Source organism: Macrotis lagotis, chromosome 2, assembly GCF_037893015.1.
Source record: "Macrotis lagotis isolate mMagLag1 chromosome 2, bilby.v1.9.chrom.fasta, whole genome shotgun sequence".
In the NCBI taxonomy this organism is placed as follows: Eukaryota; Metazoa; Chordata; class Mammalia; order Peramelemorphia; family Peramelidae; genus Macrotis; species Macrotis lagotis.
In genome coordinates, this window is record NC_133659.1 from 53,640,505 (window position 1) to 53,656,667 (window position 16,163).

At 39.7% G+C, this 16,163-nt stretch overlaps 2 protein-coding genes across 3 annotated transcripts in view; one reads left to right on the forward strand and one right to left on the reverse strand.

Moving 5' to 3' along the window:
* Positions 1-16,163, forward strand: part of ATF6 (activating transcription factor 6) — a 281,713-nt gene that overhangs the window by 219,540 nt on the left and 46,010 nt on the right. The gene's annotated exons all lie outside the window — the stretch shown is intronic.
* OLFML2B (olfactomedin like 2B) overlaps positions 1,660-16,163 on the reverse strand; it is a 61,478-nt gene continuing 46,974 nt past the window's right edge. The window contains exons 8-9 of the mRNA XM_074221839.1: positions 8,323-8,499; positions 1,660-7,885 (exon numbers count right to left, since the gene is read on the reverse strand). Coding sequence (XP_074077940.1) covers positions 7,284-7,885; positions 8,323-8,499 — 779 coding nt within the window. The 3' untranslated portion in view covers positions 1,660-7,283. The remainder of the gene's footprint in view (positions 7,886-8,322; positions 8,500-16,163) is intronic.

Below are 16,163 nucleotides of genomic sequence, written 5' to 3' on the forward strand. Positions count from 1 at the left end.
TCCCTTATAAAATAAACTGAAGAGGGGCAGCTAGGTGGCGCAGTGGATATAGCACTGGCCATGGAGTCAGGAGTACCTGGGTTCAAATCCAACCTCAGACACTTAATAACTATGTGTAGCCTTGGGCAAGCCACTTAACCCCATTGCCTTGAAAAATCTAAATAAAATAAAATGAACTGAAGAAGAAAATGGCAAACTATTCCAATATTTTTCCCCAAAAAACCCAAACAGGGCCATGAAGATATAGGCACATCTAACATCAATTTGGAGAGAAGTTTCTAGTGAAGAGATTTTTTTGTAATTAATGGCATGGATCATTGTCCACACCTGGGCATGTTAGTCACTGATGCCTTGTGCTTCTCCCCATCTTTCTGGTTTTAAAGTTTCTCATGGATTCGGATCACTCCCTGGCCAGATTTCTGGATTAGTTGTCTTAACAGATTTCTGTCTTTAAATGTTGGCATAATGTTCTCAGTGGTAATAACAATAATAAAAACTAGAACCATTTACATTTTATCATCCCCATTCTATAGATGAGAAAACTGACTTTTCTGGAAAATAAGAGGTGTGTCCATGATTACAAACCTATAAAGAGTCACAAATGGGATCCAAACCTAGTTTTCTCCTGATTTTGAGTCTAATGTTCTTCCCTCTATATCATTAATACTGAAACTTGAGAAGATTTTGGACAATCCTTCAGAAAATTTTCACATAACCAGTTGTATATTCAAACCTTGAAAAAGAACTCAGGATTTATAGTTAAAGACACAGGTTTGAATCTGGTCTCTGTCAGTTACTATCTGTGAAATCTTAGATGTCTTTCATTCTACATTTCCTCTGCTATAAATGGGGTGTGTGTGTGTGGGGGGGTGCCTGGAAGGTCTTCAAGGACTCTTTGAAAGCTTGAATCTAAGGACCCCATCACCACATGGTCTTGCTGGCTATCCTGTGCTATATCCAGAGGTCTCCATCTGGACCACACTCCTTTCCTTTTGGACACATTTGGAGCAGTTAATTTCAGCTTATCTCCACCACTCAGAGGCCCAAGTCTTTACTCCCTCATAAATGAGAGGTTATAATTCATCCTGTCTCCATAAGTGCAAAGACCTTTCCCTCTGAATTCCCCATAAGAGTTGGTCCCTGCCTGCGAGAAGTTTATAAACTAATACATACAGTTAGGGACTGCAGTGGAGAGTGCACTGACCCTGGAGTCAGGAGGACCTGAGTTTGAATTTGACCTCAGACATTTAACACTGCTTTGTGACCCTAGGCAGATCACTTAACCCCAATTGCTTAAAAAAAGAGACACTTATAAACTAGTAATACAGATAACCATATTTACAATCATAGTTTTTTAAACTATAATTTCCAAATACACATTACCCTATTCTCTCACCCAGAGATTTATACCTTGTAACCAAGGCTTTTGGTTTTGGTTTTTGCAAGGCAATAGGGTTAAGTGACTTGCCCAAGGTCACACAGCTAGATAATCATTAAGTGTCTGAGACCAGATTTGAAGTCAGGTCCTCCTGACTCCAGAGAGGATGCTCTATCACTGTGTCACCTAGCTTCCCCTTACTAAGACTTTTAAAAGGAAAAAAAACATGCAACTCACAAAACTAAGCATCATATAATGCAAATTTAGCAGTATGGGTCACATTCCAATCCATTTTTTTTTTATGTCTGGATGGAAGGAAGGGGAAAGAGAGGCATTTCCTCATCTCTTCTCAGGGACCAAGCTTGGTCATTATAATTATAAAACATTTAGTTTGTTATTATTGTTACCCTTTCCATTTGCATTGTTGTATTCACTATATATCATTTTCTTGGTTCTGCTTACTTCACTCTGAATCAGTTTATACCCCCTTTTATCCTTCTATAAATTGTTTATATTGGTTTTTATGACAGTGATATTCTAATCTATTCATTTACCTCAATTGCTTTAGTCATTCCCCAATGAATGGGCATTTATTTTATTTCCAAGTCTTTACTATCACAAAAAGCTCTATGAACATTTTGATGTATATGGGATCTTTCTTTCAGTCTTTGATTTTCTTGGGGCATATATGACCAGCAGTGGGATGCCTGGATCAAATAGTAGGGATCGTTGAGCAACCTTTTTATCCTTATTCCAAATGGTCATACTTAACTTTCAGGAAAGACCCAAATGAGAGGGGCACTCATTGCCTTACCTGCTCATCCTGGATCCTAGGCGTATGACAAAATAACTTGTTTTTCTCAATTAAGTGTATCCATAAAATTATAAATTCAATGTATCAATAAAAATGACGTAATACCTGAATAACACTCAGATACAAGTGATTTGGAATAGATACATAGAACACATTAATGAGCAAGTGTTGGATACATTCTGGGAAGGATGCTTGTTCACTTCTCAAAGTTAACTCACACTTCCTTAATGCTTTATGAGTCACTTTATATCCATTGTCAATGGTCCCAGGAAATAGTTAATGTTAATGTGTCTTTTGTTGTTGTTATTGTTGAGTTGTGTTCAACTCTTCATGACCCCATTTGGAGTTTTCTTGGCAGAGATACTAGAGTTGATTTGCTATTTCCTTTCTCTGCTTATTTTATAGATAAGGACATTGAGGCAAAAAGGTCTAAATGACTTGACTAGGCCAGTCAGTTTCTGAGGCTGAATTTGAAAGCAGGTCCTTCTGCTACTGTGTACATTGTTTTCCTGGTTTTGCTCATTTCACATTGCTTCAGTTTGTCCAAGTCTTTCCAGGTTTTTCTGAAATCTGCCTGTTTATCATTTCTTATTGAATTCCTATTCTGCCTCTTGTTAGGTCATTCCCCAATTGATGGGCATTCCCTCAGTTTCCAATATTTTGCCACCATGAAACAGGTTACTCTAAAAATTTTCACATATATATAGGTCCTTTCCCCTTTTTTAATGACCTCTTTGGGATATAACCTAGTAGTGATATTATTGGATGAAAGAGTATCAGAGTTTGGTTGTCCATTGAGCATCATTCCAAATTGCTCTTCAGAACAGTTGTATCAATTCGCAGATCACTCTACCAATAGTGCATTCAATATTTACCATTTTCCTTTTTTGTCATATTAGTCAATTTGATGGGTGTGGGGTGGTACCTCAGAGATGTTTGAATTTGCACTTGTCTAATCAAAAGTGATTTGGAGCATTTCATATACCTATAGATAGCTTTGATTTCTTCATCTGAAAACTGGCTGTTCATATTATTTGACCATATATCAACTAAGAATAAGGACAATATTCTAATAAATCTGAGGATGTGAGACCATTTAAGAAATTAGTTCTTTATCAGAGACATTTTCTGTAAAGATTGTTCCCAGATTTCTTCTTTCCTCCTGACATTGATTGCGTTAGTTTTATTTGTACAAAAACTTTTTTTTTAGGTTTTTGCAAGGGAAATGGGGTTAAGTGGCTTGCCCAAGGCCACACAGCTAGGTAATTATTAAGTTTCTGAGACCGGATTTGAACCCAGGTACTCCTGACTCCAAGGATGGTGTTTTATCCACTACACCACCTAGCCGCACCTTATACAAAAACTTTTAAAGTTAATATAGTCAAAATGCTCTCTTTTATATTTTGTAATGCTCCCTATCTTGTTTGGTCATGAATTCTTCCCTTCCCCATACAGAAGGGAGCAGATAATGTTTTCTCCCTGGTCCTTCTCTACCATCTTCTTCATTAGTACCTTCATCTTAATGATATGGGCATGTCCCAAAGTCAACTTACATTCATAATGTGTACACATTATATCTATGTGAGTGTGTGTGTGTATGTGTGGGGAGATCAGACAGATCTTTGATTTCATTGATGTAGAAAATGCCCTCTACCAAAGTAGACTTGCACCTACTTTGCAACTTAGTCAGTAAGCATTTATTAATCAACAGCTATGTGCTAGACATTGCACCAAGCTCTGGGGATTCAAAGAAAGACAAAAGATAGCCCCTGCTCTCAATAGTTTTAGAGAACTTTAGAGATTTTCTTATCAGTTCTAAGGGGTTAGGTTGATGTATGTGTGTGAGTGTATGTGTGTGCATGTATGTGTTGTATATGTGGGCATATGTGTATTTCTCACACAGTCATGATAAATAGAGAGAGCAGATCTAAGAGTTGAGCCCTACCCCCATACATGAGCCTGGAAAGTTTAAGCTCCTTGAGAGGATCATGACTTTCTTTATAAAATGCCATAGTGCTTAGCATAGAGTATGTTATTAAAAATGCATATTGGCTTGACTTTATCTCTCAGTGATCCCAGAAAACTCCCTAAGACTGCAGAGAAGATGCAAATTTGCATTCCTAGAGAAAGCAATTCAGAGAAGGATTCAATCTGGAGCCAGAGTAGTAGACAAGAGTCAGAGAGAGAGAAAGAGAGCGTTTAGAGAGGAGACTTAGAGATAGAATTGGTGAGAAACGGGAGAGCCTTCATTCATTCTAATTATCCCCAGGAAAAGCCTATCCAACTCTTCTTTCCCCCTTCCCCATGTTCCCTGTTACCTTTATCTCTTAGACATAATCTATCCTTTTAGGAGTAAGTTCTCTGGAGAGCCTGTAATGGCATACTAATTGCTTGTAGTAGATGCCTAATAAAATATTTGTTGAAAGGAATGAGTGAATGAATGAATGGATGAAGACTCCTGGAGTGGAAGCAGCCAAGGTCCTGAGATGGTGACTTAGGGGAGTTATTGATTCCTTTAGAAGTAGAGCAGAACCTGTTGTTCTTTCTTATCTTTACTCTGTTCTTAAAGTACCACCTTTAGCTAGAACTGGGTGACCAGGAAAAGGAGAGGGTCCTTAGGAGAAATTTTGGTGGTCTGGAAATTTTAAAAGGATTGAACAGCCCTAATGTTGTTTCCAGTTTCTCAATTTAACACTTTTCCTTTTTTTCCTCTTTAAAAATATCTAGTAAAAGCAACATTAATTTTTACAAGGTTTGATTTCATTTTCCCTCCAATATCCCTCATGGTGGCCTGATTCTGAAAACATTTCTCAAATCTCTTTGAAAAACTCTGCCTGTGAGGGTGAAGGAAGTGGTAGGCCAGAAAGGGAGGGTCCCCTGGCCATGGATACCTGGGTCTCTGCCAAGATTTCTAAAGTCAATAGTCATTTGTGGCCTCAACTCATCTCATTTTATTGATACTGACTCAACCAAGCTAAATTAATTTTGAGATTTCCCAATTCTAGCCAGAAAGGAGGATCCAAATTGGTAACCTTTATTCTGGAATAGTGCCCCCAGGCTCATTTCTAATTGTGAGTCTCTGAGGTCTCTGCTTCCATCATGTCTCAGAAATACCTACAGCTCTCACTTAGAGCTCAACAGGCCTACAATTAATGTAACAGCTGTATGAGCTTGGGCAATTCAAACTTTTGGAGCTTCAATTTGCCTGTCTATAAGATCAGAGTTTTAAAGCTGAACTCCAACTTTTCTCTACAAGATGATTACACAGGGTGATTTTCAGGGTGATTCCTCCCCTTCATGGATTCTGTGTTTCAATCAAGGTAGCCTGATTTCCGGTTTTTCTGAGAGATTCCATATGCCATTTCCTCTCTCTCTCTTTATGCAGGTGCCCCCATTTCCATGTCTACAACACTCTTTTATGACCTGCTTTTTGCAACCCCTAAAGCCCTTAATATCCAATTCAGGTGTTGCCTCCTGCAGGTGTTAAACTTCCCACACTAAATAAATGTTTTGTATTAATTTGTTTTGTCTGTGTGCTCATTGTTTCCCCCAAATAGGACATATATTCTTGAAGGTTGAATTGTATGCCCATCATGCAACAGAGGTACATATTGAGCATTGGTGTTCAATACATGTTTATTAAATTGGAAATGAATGGAATTAAAAATATTTTGAGATGGTTTTTAAAAAGTTTTTTGTGACTATAAAGCTCCATGTATTAATATAGCTTGTTATTGTTGATATTTTGGGCAGTCAGAGAAGTCCAAACCAAACAAAAAGGTCGAATCTAAGGCAAAATCATGTGGATATTTATTTCTTAGCAATATATCCATAAAAGAAGCTGAGAAGCTGAGCTCTGGTCAATGAATATGGAGAAATGAGGTGGATGCTAGCCTTCATTTAGTAGAAAAATCATTCGGTGAATGTTTGTGAATGGCAGGGAGGACCAGGCAGGGTACAGAGAGTGTTCAGTTGCTTCCTCAAGAGGATACAATCAGTAGACCTCCTCTCATCTTATGTCTCTGCCCAGCTCTGCCTTCATCTTCTGTAGTGGGTCAATCTTAATTTTTCTGGTTAATGTTTTCTCTGAAACTGTTTAAGGAAGATTTCTCTATATGTGAAAAGAGAGCTTTAATATTTCCCCTGCTATTTAAACATTTCCCTTAATCTTATTTCAAGACTAGCAATCTCCTCTGAATGCAGAAGGAGAATTCTTGGCTGGGTACCTATCAAGGCAAGAGCTCAGAAAAGAGAAAACATATGTATGTGACACCAAGATAACACTAGGGGGATTGACATGGTGGTATACATGAAGGTGATGGTACCAAAAAGGTAGAGGGAAGAAAGGGCTGACATTTCTTTTCAAATGTCCCCAAACAGAGGAATCTTCAGCATAGACTCCAGTCTATTCTATGTTTAGTCATTCATGTGAAGATAATGATTTTACTCAGTGAAAGATGGTCAAGCAGAACCACAACTATCTCCTTTTTAAGGAGATCCATGATTACAGTCATCCACAGCCAGCTGCGGCCATGTTAAGCAAAAAGTCATTTTTTTTGTTTATTTTTTCCTTTTTTATTAAAAAAGTATTTGTTGCAGGTTGGATTTTTTTTAATTTTTAAAAACACAATCTTAAGTCTTCATGGTTAAAAAGCATTCTTTATATATATTTAGTTTATTTTTTCTCCACTCGAACCTCTTTCTTCCTCTCCTCTTGCTTGATCCAGATGGATTATATTATCTAATGAAGACAATTCTGTTTTTACAAACTGGGAATAAGAAATGGGAGATGGAGGGGTTAGAGTTAGAGGAAGAGTGGTTACTGGTCAAATAGAACTGCACATTTGCACCAAAAAAAAAAAAAAAATAGAAGAGACCAGCACATATAGGGATTGATCTACAATCCATGTTAAGAAAACGATTCAAACTGTCATTTTACCCTTTGTACAAATTTGTACAAATAATAATAATCTTTAAGGCACACACGCACATACACACATACACAAACACAGATACACACACACACACACACACACACATACAAAGGTGCTAGTGGCCCCTTTACTGCCTCAATTTGCATAGGAGGAGGTGTCAGTAGGCAAAGATCACATGGTAGGTGACCTGGTGGCCATTGTCCCAGGCATAGAGAAGGCGATCTTTGGGATTGTAGTCTATTTGGGTGGTATAAGAGTATTCATTCTCAAAGAGCAACCTTGGTACTATTTGAGTATTGGTGTGGGTGTCAAAGGCATAGGAGATATTGGCATTGCGCTGGTTATGGCTATCCACAGCATAGAGTACGCCACAAATAACAAAGCAGTTTCCATAGAAGTTCCGCCGGAGGCCGGTCCTCCAAGTGGTTTCCTTCTGTGTGCTCAGATCCATAGAGTTGAGCTTGCTAAGAACAATGACCTCCTGGCTGAAGCCTTCATCATCCAGAGCTGGGTAGATAAGCCATAGGCCATTCTCATCCACTGCAAAGTCCACATCTGAGTGACCTCGCCATCTCCATGGTGTGGCTTCATCATAGGCTACATCATGGAGCATTGCCCAGGCAGCCACATAGCGTTGTTTTAAGTCATATTTGATAATATTGCGTGTAAAGGCACGGTTGTAATAAAAGGCCCCATTGTACACAACATGACCTGTGCCGATCCAGCTGTATGGGAGTTTGTAAGAATTACTCCAACGACCTATAAGTGAGGGCATGAAGATGCAGTGATCAAGAAAAAGACACTATCAAGCCAAAGGGGAGGAAGGGAAATCTAGGAGAAATAAGGTTGACCCTATCCCTGCCCCCAATATTATCCTCTTGAGTCTCTGATTGGCTCTTAAGGACCCTAGTTCAGAATCATGGTAAGAAACATACTACCCCCAAAGAATGTAAGACCCCAAAGGGCTTGATAGGGTATATCCCAACTTTGTTTCTTTATCATCAACCCCTCCTAAACTTGGTCAAATAGGCACCGATGCCAAAAGTCCATCTCAGATTGCCCCAATCCTAAAGGGATTCACACCACTCACTCACATGGTCAAGTTAAGAACTTCTGATCTCTCTGTAGATTTTATTCTCTGACTAAGCCATGGCCTTCCATTGGAGGAAGCACCTGGGGCAGCCTAGTACACTTACCTTGTTTAAAGTTATCCAAGTTCCGGAACTCTACCAGAGTATTGCCATAGTAATAATTAGTAACATAAATTCGCTCATCCTTGGCCAGGGGATCTTTCATCCAAGCTCCTTCATTCCTCCCATATGTGTTCTGAGTAGTGGGACCTGTGATTGTGGAGAGGGTGTCTTTGCACCTTCCTATGAGAAAGCAAGAAAATTTTCCTTTTTTTAAGCAAATAATGAATCAACCTCACCATGAGACTAATTAACTCACAAATCTGCTGTTGAGCAAAGCCCGAGACTTCCAGTCATTGGCTAATTAATAAGTACAGATATATTGCCCATTGGAGCTGGTGTAGGACTGTCTTGAGATCATGGTGGACAGAATTATTTGTGCATGGGGGAAAAATCACTCCCTCAAAGATATTTGATCCTCTTTTTTCATACAAGTCGGGGAGGAACACTGGACTTTGTATCCAGGGTTGCTGTAGGAAGCCCTTGACCTTTTGGTACTCAAGTCACAGAATCCAAGACCCAAAAAAGGACTTTTCAATTCAACTCAAATACAGATTAAAATCTCTGTGGTATGCAGAGCACTATGCTAGGTATCAGGGAGATACCTCCCCCCCCCCCCCCCCCCGAGAGCTTTTGTTCAGTCTAATGAGGACCGAGATACAAATATGTATGAACATATTATACATTGTTATGTAAATGAAATACAGTCATGAAAAAGAAAATTCTATATGAGCCCTACTGATCTTGGGGATAGAGAAGGCTTCATGAAGGAGGCAACATTTGTGATGGGCTTTAAAACAGAGGGAGAAATTGAGCAGAATATTCTTGTCAGAATATGGAATACATGGAGGAGGGTAATATAATAATGTTGAAAAAGTGAGGTAAGGGTCCAAGTTTGTGGAAGGCTTTGAATGAAGATTCAACAGAATTTAAAGTTTGCTCAGTAGAAGTTGTATAAGATTTTTATCAGAGGAGAGACATCTGGTCTTGCCCATTATCTCCCAAACCAAATTATATTGTTGACTCTAGCTTGATTTGCCTTCTATAGTAATAGCAATTCAGCTTAGAAAGGGAAGAGGAAGAGGAAAAAGAGGAGAAAAAGAAAGGAAAAAGGAGGAGGAAGAGGAGTAGCAGGATGAGAAAAGGAGTGGGAGGATGAAGAGAAAGAAAAGGGGGTGGCTAGGTGGCATAGTGGATAAAGCACCGGCCCTGGAGTCAGGAGTACTACCTGGGTTCAAATTTGGTCTCAAACACTTAATAATTACCTAGCTGTGTGGCTTTGGGCAAGCCACTTAACCCCATTTGCCTTGCCAAAGAACCTAAAAAAAAAGAGAGAGAGAGAAAGAAGAAGAGGAAAAGAGGGGAGGAGAGGGGGAAGAAGAGGAGAAGGAGGAGGTAGAGGACAGGAAAGAAAGGGTCAACTTAAATTTATGGATTTTAGGAATAAGAACTTTTGGTAGTTTTTAAAATTTCAATTTCATTTAAAAGCATTTATTTTCTCTCTCCAGGAAAGACAAAATAGCAAATGTATAGCAAAATGTAAAGTTAATCAAAACATTCCTACACTGAACACTGTGGACTGGTAATACTTTACAGGAAGAGAGAGCTACTTATAGAGTGTTGTCTGAAGGGCACCTCTTGACTGATCTGTTCGAACAGCCTCTGTGGAAATGTCCAGTCTGTCCCCATGGAGGGACAAGGAAACTAATCATGCCCAAGGTTTATGCTCATCTCATAGCAGAACCCTGGGCTGATCATGGGAACGGAAAGAAACTATGTTTGGGGACAGGGAGGTTATATATGATCAAGAGGCACAATATTGACTATTGATTAGAATTAGGGCTAAAGCATGTTCCAAGACTAACTATGGACAGTTTCTCTATCTTCAGGACATGGCTCTGGGAGAACAGGAGAGTTAACAAGAGTAAAGAAGGCTACAGACAAGACCATATTCCAGGACTAAGTGGGAGCAGAGATAAGATGAGCATTTGATGAAGCCCAAGAAGGGTGGGAACCAAATTCAGATACTAGAGTCAAGAAGGGGCTGCATCTTGAAGTGGGTCTGGTGGCAGGATTGGGCGTGGGCATTTGGTAGTCTGAGGATCAATTTGCTGTATGAAGTCAAGCCATGTGATTGATTTAACAATGCCACAACCTACTTACAGAAATGAGCATAATCCCTTTTACTATATACTCACTTTTCCGGGCAAAGAGCCAAATTTTGGGGGAACTCATCTGAGAGTTCCTTTGGAGTCTACAGAGTGATTTTCCAAAATACCCACAAGCAAGGCAAAGATTTGTGCTCTAAGGGTGGATTTGATTTTTACAACAGCTCAAAATCATTCAGAGTCAAGTGTAGTGAAACATGTCCGTAATATTGGTGAAAACAGTTCAGAGTCCCCAATGAGGGACAACAAAAATTGTGAGACAGTGTACCCCAGTGGCAATGATGCCAACTTTGGAGCCCAAGAATCCAAGTACCCTTGTCATTTATTATCAATGTAGTCTTGAGCAACATGAATGCTCTCTAGGCCTCAGTTTCCTCATCTGTAAAATAAAGGGCTTGGGCAAGATGACTTGAAAATCTTTGATTCCATGACTAATAGTTTCAAGGAATTCTAAACATGGTCTAATAGCTAGCAAGGTGGCTTACAAATATTATTTCACTTAATCCTCACAATGACCCTGGGAGGTAGATGCTATTATTGTACTCATTTTATAGTTAGGAAACTGAGGCAGACTAAGGTTAAGTGACTTGCTCAGGGTCACACAGCTAAGGTAAGATGTGAACTCAGGACATTCTGACTCCAGGTCCAATGCTTCATCTGATGTTATACCTGTTGCCTCTATGTAGGGGTAGCCTTACTGGAATCAATGTTTAACTGCCCAAGTTTTTTTTTTAATTTTTGCAAGGCAGTGGGGTTAAGTGACTTGCCCAACATCAAACAGCTAAGCCAATATTAAGTATTTGAGGTCTGATTTGAACTCAGGTCCTCCTGAGCCCAGGGCTGGTGCTCAATCCACTGCATCACCTAGCTGCCCTGCTGCCTAAGTTTACAAGATGGTTTTCCAGGCAGGTGGATGTAATTGGATCTGGGATGAGGAAGAGGAGTTCAAATCAATATGTGACCTTGTGCAAATCACATCTGTCAGCTTCAGTTTCCTCAATTGTAATAATAATAATAATAATAATAATAATAATAAAAATAAAATATTTGCCCTTCATTTTCCAAGAAGACCATGATATAATGGAAGTGATGCCATGACAAGCACATGAATTGGATTTGAGTAAGGGGAATGCTGGGCTAAGTCACCAGCCTCACTTTCTCATCCAGAGCCATCTGGGTCCAGTGGTCAGAAATGGATCAGGATGACTGGAGATGACCTTAGACATAAGTAACTTGCCCAAAATCACACAGCTAGTAATTGTTGAGTGTCTGAGGCTGAATTCAAACTCTTGTCCTCCTGACTCCAAGACCAGGGCTCTATCCACTGCAATCACCTAACTGTCCTCCTAAATGAGATAAGATTTATAAAGTACTCATCAAAGAGCCTGAACATAGTAGGTGATTAATAAATTCTTGTTTCTTTCTTTCCTTCCAATGAGTTAGCATGGAAAGGGTCAATGCTCTTTTGAATAGACTTGTCCTGATAGCTTTAAGAAAAAAAAATAGTCCCAGGACTTAATAGCCACAGCTCACATTGGCCTGTGGCAAAATCTCTTTTCCCCAGTTTAGACGTTCTTTCCAAAGAAGAAAAACTGGCAGCCTCCCTGAATGCCCCAGAGATGACAATGAAAAGAACTGACTGAATATGGCCTCATCTATGACAAAAGTGACCTCATAGCTTCAGGTCAACTTTGGTCAAGTCGAGTGATGTGTTGTTCCCTCAGGTCAATCTTATGTCCCCAAAAAGTGAATTTCATTTCTAGGTCAGAAATACAATTGGGCAAAGTTGGCCTTCCCCATCTACTCTGAGGACATAGGGCAGCTAGGAGGCTAGATCTGCTTTCTATACCAGCTCTCTCTCTCTCTCTCTCTGTCTCTCACCTGGTACTCATAAAGCCAGGCACCAAAAGCAGAGGATTAGGGCAGTTTAAGCTATTAATGCTTAACAAGCATTTGGGAAGCTATTAAAACTTCAAGCTACACTAAAGACCTTTGAGAAAGCCTGTATAAAATGTTTATAACCATCTTATTTGAACCTCACAACAACCAAATATTTTTATCTCTTCACACTTCATAGATGAAAAAATTGAAGTAAAATGACTTGCCCAAGGTAATATACTTGGGAAACGTTAGATGATGATGAACTTTTTCCTTTATTTTGGAAAAAATGACATCAGAGAGGTGATGCAATGACATACATGTGAATTGGATTTGAGTCAGGAGGTTGCTGTATTAAGACTAATTCACCAGCCTCACTTTCTCCTTCAGAGCCATATGGGTATCAATAGCCAGATATGAATGGAAGTAGCCCTGGATGTGAGGCAATAAGGATTAAGTGACTTGCCCAAGGTCACTCAGCTAGTAAGTGTCTGAGGCCACATTTGAACTCAAGTCTTCCTGATTTCAGGGCCAGTGCTGTACCCACTGCACCATCTAGCTAGAAATATCAGAGCTGGGATTTAATGAAGTCTTCCTGACCCTAAATCCTATGCTTTATCAACAACTGGCTATCCCTCCTGAATTTAATTCCTTCCCTCCCTATCTCTGACTCCTGGTTTTGTGACTTCCTTTAAGGCCAGATAAAATTCCAACTTCTCCAAGAAGCCTTTCCTGAGCTTCCTTACTACAAAAGCCTTCCCTCTGTCATTCATCTCCAATTCATCCTGCACAGATCTTGTTTGTACATTATCCTTTGCTTGATATTGTCTTCATTTGATTGCAAACTCCTTGAGGGCAGGGCTTATTTTTTGACCTTTGTATCTGCAGCCCTAGGGCAGTACCTAGCAATGTAATAATGCATATTGTTGACTTGACAGCATGGTTTCAAAACCTGACTTCCATCCCCCTCAGTCCCCCTGCACCTCCATATTTTTCCAACCAGGTTCAGTAGCTATATGTAAAGCTCAGGATATAAAAAAAGATATTTTTTTATTTTTATTTGAGGCAGTGGGGTTGAGTGACTTGCTCAAGGTCACACAACTAGGAAATTATTAAGTGTCTAAGGCTGGATTTGAACTCAGGTTCTCCTGACTCCAGGGCCAGTACCCCATCCACTGCACCACCTAGCTGCCCCCTAAAGTTCACAATATAAACAACTCTATGGGAGGTTTGTTAGGTCCAAATTAGCCTAGGACAATCATGGTTCTGCCTTTTAGAAACAAACAGAAACTGGGCAGGGGATTCATACAAAGGCCAACGACTCATTCTCTTCCAATTGAGCTCATCCATTGTAGCAATAAAATGGAATCCCTGGCTAGACTCAGGCTTCAGAGCTTTGTTGGAAAATATCTCATTCTTTGGCATTTGGAGGCATCTTTGCTGCCAACCAACAATTAGCTCAAACTTCTCAATGTTTGCACACTATCCCCACACCCTCAAAGCTCTGACCCAATCATTGTGCCAGGAATGCACCCTTTCCCCACAAATATAGATCCACTGCTTTCTCCTCTCCCAGGGTTCAGCTTTAGAAGGAAGAATGCCCCCCACAGACCCTGGTAAGAAATTAGAACCCCAGAATTTTACTAGGAGTTTCTTGATCTGTCCCCACCACTCAGTTGATCCATCAATCAATAAAACATTTATTAATCATGTACTATGGGCCACACACCATGCCAGATGTTGGGGATGCAAAGACAAAGAGGGAAAATCACTGTCTAGACTGAGACATATCTTTTTGGACCAAGTCAATGTGGGAATTTATTTTGCTTAAATATTTGCAAGATTATATATGCTTTGTTTTTCTTGTTGTCTTCAATGGGGGTAGGAGCCAGGAAAGTGGAAGTGAGAGACAGCAAATTCTCATTTAATAAAAAAATAAAATTTTTAAATCATGGAACTTACATTCTCTTGGGGGAAAAATTGGGGGTAGGTAAGAGGAGAAACAATAAATATATAGATAACTAGATACAGAATTCAAACACACACACACACACACACAGAGTAATTTTGGGAGAGAAGGCACTTTGGAATTGAGGGGATGATAGGGTGATTCCCTATAGAAGATGCTGCTTGAGCTAAATCATTCTTGTCCTTTGTTATCAAGGAAGACCGAAGTAGCATCACTATGTTTGCGACAAATTATGGTATGTCTGACTGTGACTGATGGGACCAATAAGAATTCAAACCCAGAATGCTCTACCACAGGTTGGACTCAGATAGTTCATGTGAACCCCTAGGGCTTACTCTAAACTTATGTATGTCACATTTCCTTTAAGTTGCTTCCATTTTGTCTTCCTCATTGCACAGCACCCTCACTGATGAGGGTATGCCATGATGGGCACTCCCATGCCAGTGTTTCCCATGCTGTCCAATTAATTCTAAAGTTCTTAAAGAGAGCCTTCAGTGTGTCCTGCTATCACTTCTTCTGACCCCCTTGTGAGTACTTGTTCTCTATAAAATAGCCTTTTTGCAAGCATACCTCTGGCATTCTAATAACATAGCCAGCGCATCATAGTTGCACCCTCTGTAGTACTGTTTGAATGCTTGAGAGAAATCATGAAGTAAACAATAGCAGTAAGGGTGAGAAGGGAATTCATTCTAACCTTAGTACAAAGGCAAAGTGATAGGAGAGCTAGTGTTATGTGTAAGGAAGCAAATAAGGATGCCCATTTGGCTGAACCATAGAGTGGGGGAAGAGAAGTAAATGTATAATAAGGCTGAAGAGTTTGGGGCCAGCTTGTGAATAACTTTAAATGCCAATCAGAGGAGTTGATATTTTATAATCTAGGTAAAAGGGAGCCATTGTCATTTACTTACTGGGGATGATCATGCTCATGTTTAGGGGAAATCACGCTGGCAGTTCTGTCTAGGAAGGATTAGTGAGGAAAGACCCAAACAAGGAAGCTCTTGCTATAATCCAGGAGATGATGAGCTGAATTAGGGTCCTAGTTTGTATGAGTTGAGAGAAGAGGGAATACAGAAGAGATTATGGAGACAGGAATGGTAAGATTTGGCAAGTGATTGGAAAGAAAATGAGAAGTCATGCCCAAGTCATAAACCTAGGAAACTGATAAGATGACAGTGCCTTGGATAGAAGTATGGAAGTTAAGAAAGAGTAGACTTAGGGAAAAAATGATGTAGTCTGTTTTGGACATATTGGGAAATCTATGGAACATCTTGTTTGAATTGCCCCACAGGCAGTTAGTTGGTGATGTAGCACTGGAGCTCAAGAGAGAAATAATAGATTGAAAAGTCTGAGCATCATTCTCATAGATAATTCATTTCATGGCATGAAAGGATGATCAGATCACCAACTGAGAAACTGAAGAGAGAGAAGAGGAGATGACACAGGACAGAGCCTTGGTTAAAGGGCTTGACACTGATAATGAATTAGCAAAAAGGAGAGTGGACACAAGAGAAGCAGCAGAGTAGTAGTAAAAGAAGAAAAAGGAGTCAATAATATTAGGTGCTGCAGAGAGATCAAGGAAATGAAAAAAATTTATTAGATCTGGCAATAAGAAACTCTGGAGGGAGTTCTCTGAGTTGTGGGATGACCTGGGCAGACTTTCCATATCTTTCTCCACATTAAGGACTTACTTAATAAATCCTTTTCCCTGACAGGGTTCCATGACCTTTGATAGAAATGCAGCCAAAAGGATAAAGAAAGCCTCAAACGTTATTATCTAGGTCACAGCTGTTGTTGGCCTTGTAACAGAGCTTTATCACCCAACCCCTTGGGTG